Source organism: Rhagoletis zephyria, unplaced genomic scaffold, assembly GCF_001687245.7.
Source record: "Rhagoletis zephyria isolate East Lansing unplaced genomic scaffold, Rhagoletis_zephyria_1.1 Rzeph_scaffold_10685, whole genome shotgun sequence".
Lineage (NCBI taxonomy): Eukaryota > Metazoa > Arthropoda > Insecta > Diptera > Tephritidae > Rhagoletis > Rhagoletis zephyria.
Window position 1 is genome coordinate 16,404 of NW_016167762.1, and position 4,298 is coordinate 20,701.

The window sequence follows — 4,298 nt, forward strand, 5'->3', positions numbered from 1 at the left end:
GAAAAAATTATAAACAAATTCTCACCGAAATTATATACTATGTTTTATTTAATTTTTAGAAAAAATTCAGTTATACAGTTTCATAGCTGCTTAAATTTTAGTGCAAGTTTCAAGTCGTAAAGAATTCGTGTATATGTATGTGTTTCTAATATTTTTTTCTGGGCATTCTCTTCCGTATGCATAAAGTGTGCTGGTAATGTCAGTAAATAAAATAATGATTAAAAATCAATGCGAGTTCTTAGCCACTTGAAACTTGCACTTTATTGCACTAAAATTAATGGGTTATAAAAGTGAGTGCCTAAAATTTTTCTAAAAGTCCTGAAATTTAAAATTTTAATTTAGCAATTTTTTTCTCTTTAGGGGAACACTAAAATTTTTTCAACTGGATTTTATTATCTAACAATAATTAACATAAACAAGAGAATCGATTTTCTTCAACGTTGCTACTTTCTCTACACTTTAAAAAATAACAATTCATAAAAATTTAATAAAACGGTAAAAACGTCCTGAAATCATACCAACGGATGCGGCCGCGGAAATTCTATGCATCTCACAAAAAACTTAAGTTTCGCTTATAAGTAAGGAAGTCTAGATTTATACAAAAAGAAAGTGTAAAAATAAAGGAAACATTCATACAAACAAATTCGCTGTAATTTAGATTTCCTTTAAGCATATGAAATGCGACAGTGATTGCATAGTCGTTGACGTAAGCGTAAATAATTAAAATTATAGCTATACATTTTTGCCATAAATTTTCTCATACTGCAAGTATTTTCTAGCGGAAGTTGAATGTAATTAAAAATGACACAAAAAGATTACTCACCATGCATGCACATTAGATCGTATCATCTCACAAGAAAACAAAAAAAGTGCGCCGTGCGGTATTTTTGCAAGGCAATTTCGAAATTTTTTTCATGGTCTAAACTAACATTTTTTAATTTTTTTCGATTACACCTATGCAGTAATCGAAATACTTCCTTACTGGGCGGTACGATAGGGTGATTGATAATAACTGAGGTTTGGTGGGTAAGTATTACAATGAGGGAATTGAGCGCAATGAACTTTGGTATAAAAAAAAATTTCTCCTCAAGACAAGATCATCGATGTATCACACTTTGAGATGCGAAATTGCCTTGCAAAAATACTTTCCTGTGTGCACCGCGATTTTTTTTTCTGGTACAGTCTAAAACGAAGAGTGAAATGGGACTTATATACATATTCATGAGCGTAAAAATCTTTAAAATTTGTATCTATTGTTTTCTTTCATTATACTCTTTTTATTTTTATTTAAAATAATTTTTATTGCTCTTTGTGTTATTAAATAAATAAAGTACATACATTGTATTTTTTAGATAATTAAAGCACATATTTCCCATAGACAGCTCTTATTAGTGTACATACCACGCACATACATACTTCATTACCATTTTAATCATAGTTTCTTTTGTTTTGCTACACTTATGCAACTTTTTTGGCGGCTAAATAATTACTCAAGCGTTTATGGGTTGAGAATTACATACATATATGCAATTGTAAGTAGTTCCGCTCAATGCGAAAAAATTGCACGCATATTAGTACCGAGTATTTGCAATATATTTTTTAAATAAATTATTTTCTTTTGCTTTTTCGCTAATAAATTAGCTAATATCAATTGCTTTGGTAATATATGTACTTATGTATGTATGTATGTATTTATATGTACATAGGTATGCGCGCGTTTCAATTGTGCTACAACAGGTTTACGTGCAATCACGTAAATTTTATTATCTACATATTTATGGATATTATTTGTGGCATGGCATAGATATGTATTCATAAATTAGGCGCATGCAACCGCCTGAGCCTTCTTTTGAATCAGACAATCCAATGCACGTTGCACATCAACGAAAATTTCATCGGCCGTACGTTCGGCATTGAGCTGTAAATTGAAGAAAAAAAGAAAAAGGAATAATCGGAGTTATGCAAGAAAAATATATGTATGTATGTATGTATGCATGGTTTACACTCACCGTTATCGTCTTGTCGGTATATTGATCCAAAATTGCACTGGTATTCGTTCTAAAGGTGGCGAGGCGAGTTTTGATGGTTTCCTCATTGTCATCGGCGCGCTTTTCTGTCGAAGCAGCTGCACGTCCCAAAATGCGCTGGACCATAACATCCTAAAAGAATTTAATTTTTTTTTGTTTTTTGGTTTTAGTAAACTTGTTTGTGTCTCGTATGTTTAGAGATTTTAGCGAATTTATTATTTCAGAGGCCAGATGGGGACAAAACCTCCTCCAATGTAAAGCAAAGCAGTTATTTAAACACTTAGTAACTAGTATTTTTGAAAAAGCGAAATATATCGTTTTAGATCAATATAACGATGTCTTATACAATTGTTTCCTTGACCAACGACTGACTGCGAACATAACATTTGTTTGCGTTCTTTTTTGAGGTCAGGCCCACATCACGGGTCAAATTTCTGGTTTGGCAAGTTCTAAAGAGAACTTAAGAATTTGGCAACATTCCTAAGTGCTATTTAAAAGAAAGTTAGGCCTGATGACGGCTTTATGCTGTGACCTACATTTTTAAATTGTAGTTGAAAATCAAACTTAAAACTTTATACTTTTATTGCATTTTTGAATTTTGAGTTATGACACGCAATACTGTTAACAGACAAATCTGAAATCTGGTAACCATGTTGTTACGGATAAACTTCTAAGAGGCGATATTTGTATAGTTCTGTCTCTATTTAGTTCAAATATGGCTTCCTGAAAGAGATTTTTTGATCATGAATTTATCTTTATATATCTATTGCATGTAGAAGATTTAGCCCCAATAGAAATTTGTTTAACTAATATCTTGGACAGGAAGGAGCTGGACTCCCGGGCTCTAAGGTTAGGTTATATTGAAGGTCCCAGATTTGGTCGTTTCTGAAGTACATTTGACTAATCTGAAGTACATTTGATAATTTCTGAAATATACATAGTGGACGCTTTTCGAAGTCCTATTAGAAAAGGTGTAGAACAGCTGATTTGATTTGCGTTAAGAGAATGGCTGAGAAAACTGCCTGTTCGTAGGTGCGTTGGTTTAAAATCTCCAGTAAAAAAACATCCAACAGAAAAATTCCGGTGAAATGTCAGCAGTTCTCTCACAAGAGAAAAATATCCAAAATAGTACGCGAACAGGAAATTCGCATAAACTTGCAAGTTAGACGAAGAGCTGCTATAATTTTTGTTTACATTCAAAAGTGTAAAATTTCAAAATCAAATCACAAAGTTTATTGATTAAACAAATAACTGCTTACTTCTTACAAGTTTAATTAGTCGCATTTTGTCATTTTCAATTTCCACACCATCAAATTCAATTTTGTGATTTGCATAAATTCCAACCAGCTGTTTTTGAGCAGCTGTTTTCCTGTTGGTAAATTGCTGTTTGCAAAAATTAGTCTGTTCCAATAGCAGTCCGGTTTACAGGATTTAGTCAGAACTTACAGGAAATGAAATGTCACTTAGCTCTCTCAATTTCCCCTACTTGGCAAGTTTTTTGCGTACGCGAACGCAAAAACCTGAAAGCTTTGGTTAACATTGAACAATTAACAGGTACACGAACGCAACTCACGTTGCAAATACATATATTTTTTTAGGTCCATGTACATATACATATATTTTTAACGATTAAGCGTATTCGATTTCTTGAATCCCAGAGTGCTGTTAAGACTTTGCAGGTATTTTGGTCAACGTGAGACTCCCATGAGCGTTTACTATCTAAAATTACACCTAAATATTTACTTAGGAAGAAATTTGAATAGTGACTTCCTTAAGGGCAGCGGCAACAAGGCCATCCAGCCTTCTCCTTCTAATGAAGATCATAAATAACACTAGTTTGATTTAGTGTCATTTGTGCTTTCCTGCAGACAACTGAAAGAGAGGGGCCTGACATATGCATACATGTATGTAGCTGGGCGTAGCTATTAGAGCAGTTAAGTTTGACCATCATGGAATCAACTGCCAAGCACCAGAGCAAGGGAGAAAGCACACCGCCCTGAGGACAGCCTGCTCTGCCTAACAGCCATACCGGTAAGGGATTCGCGACGTTCCGCTACAGTTTTGGAGTTGCATGTGACATATTCCACGGCCTTATTAACAGCTCAAATTTGCGGAAAAATGAAGTTGTTGGTAAACCTAACTACTCTACCTCGCAGGTGTTCAACAGCTTTTTGTATTGTTACCTATCCAAGTAGAAACTGCAGGACTTTGACTAATCGCGTACCCTATTTGCCAGTTTAAAGCCTTCTATGCAAAATTGAATCGTTTGTT

General features: G+C 33.8%; 1 protein-coding gene across 1 annotated transcript; it reads right to left on the reverse strand.

Annotated features, from left to right (window-relative positions):
• Positions 1 to 1,307: 1,307 nt before the first annotated feature.
• LOC108376581 (adenylate kinase-like) lies at positions 1,308 to 2,159 on the reverse strand. Its single transcript, XM_017632801.1, has 2 exons — positions 2,010 to 2,159; positions 1,308 to 1,918 (listed from the first exon to the last, which is right to left on the reverse strand). The coding sequence occupies exons 1-2, from the start codon at positions 2,151 to 2,153 to the stop codon at positions 1,820 to 1,822; spliced, it is 243 nt and encodes an 80-aa protein (XP_017488290.1). The 5' UTR covers positions 2,154 to 2,159; the 3' UTR covers positions 1,308 to 1,819.
• Between the last annotated feature and the right edge of the window lie 2,139 nt (positions 2,160 to 4,298).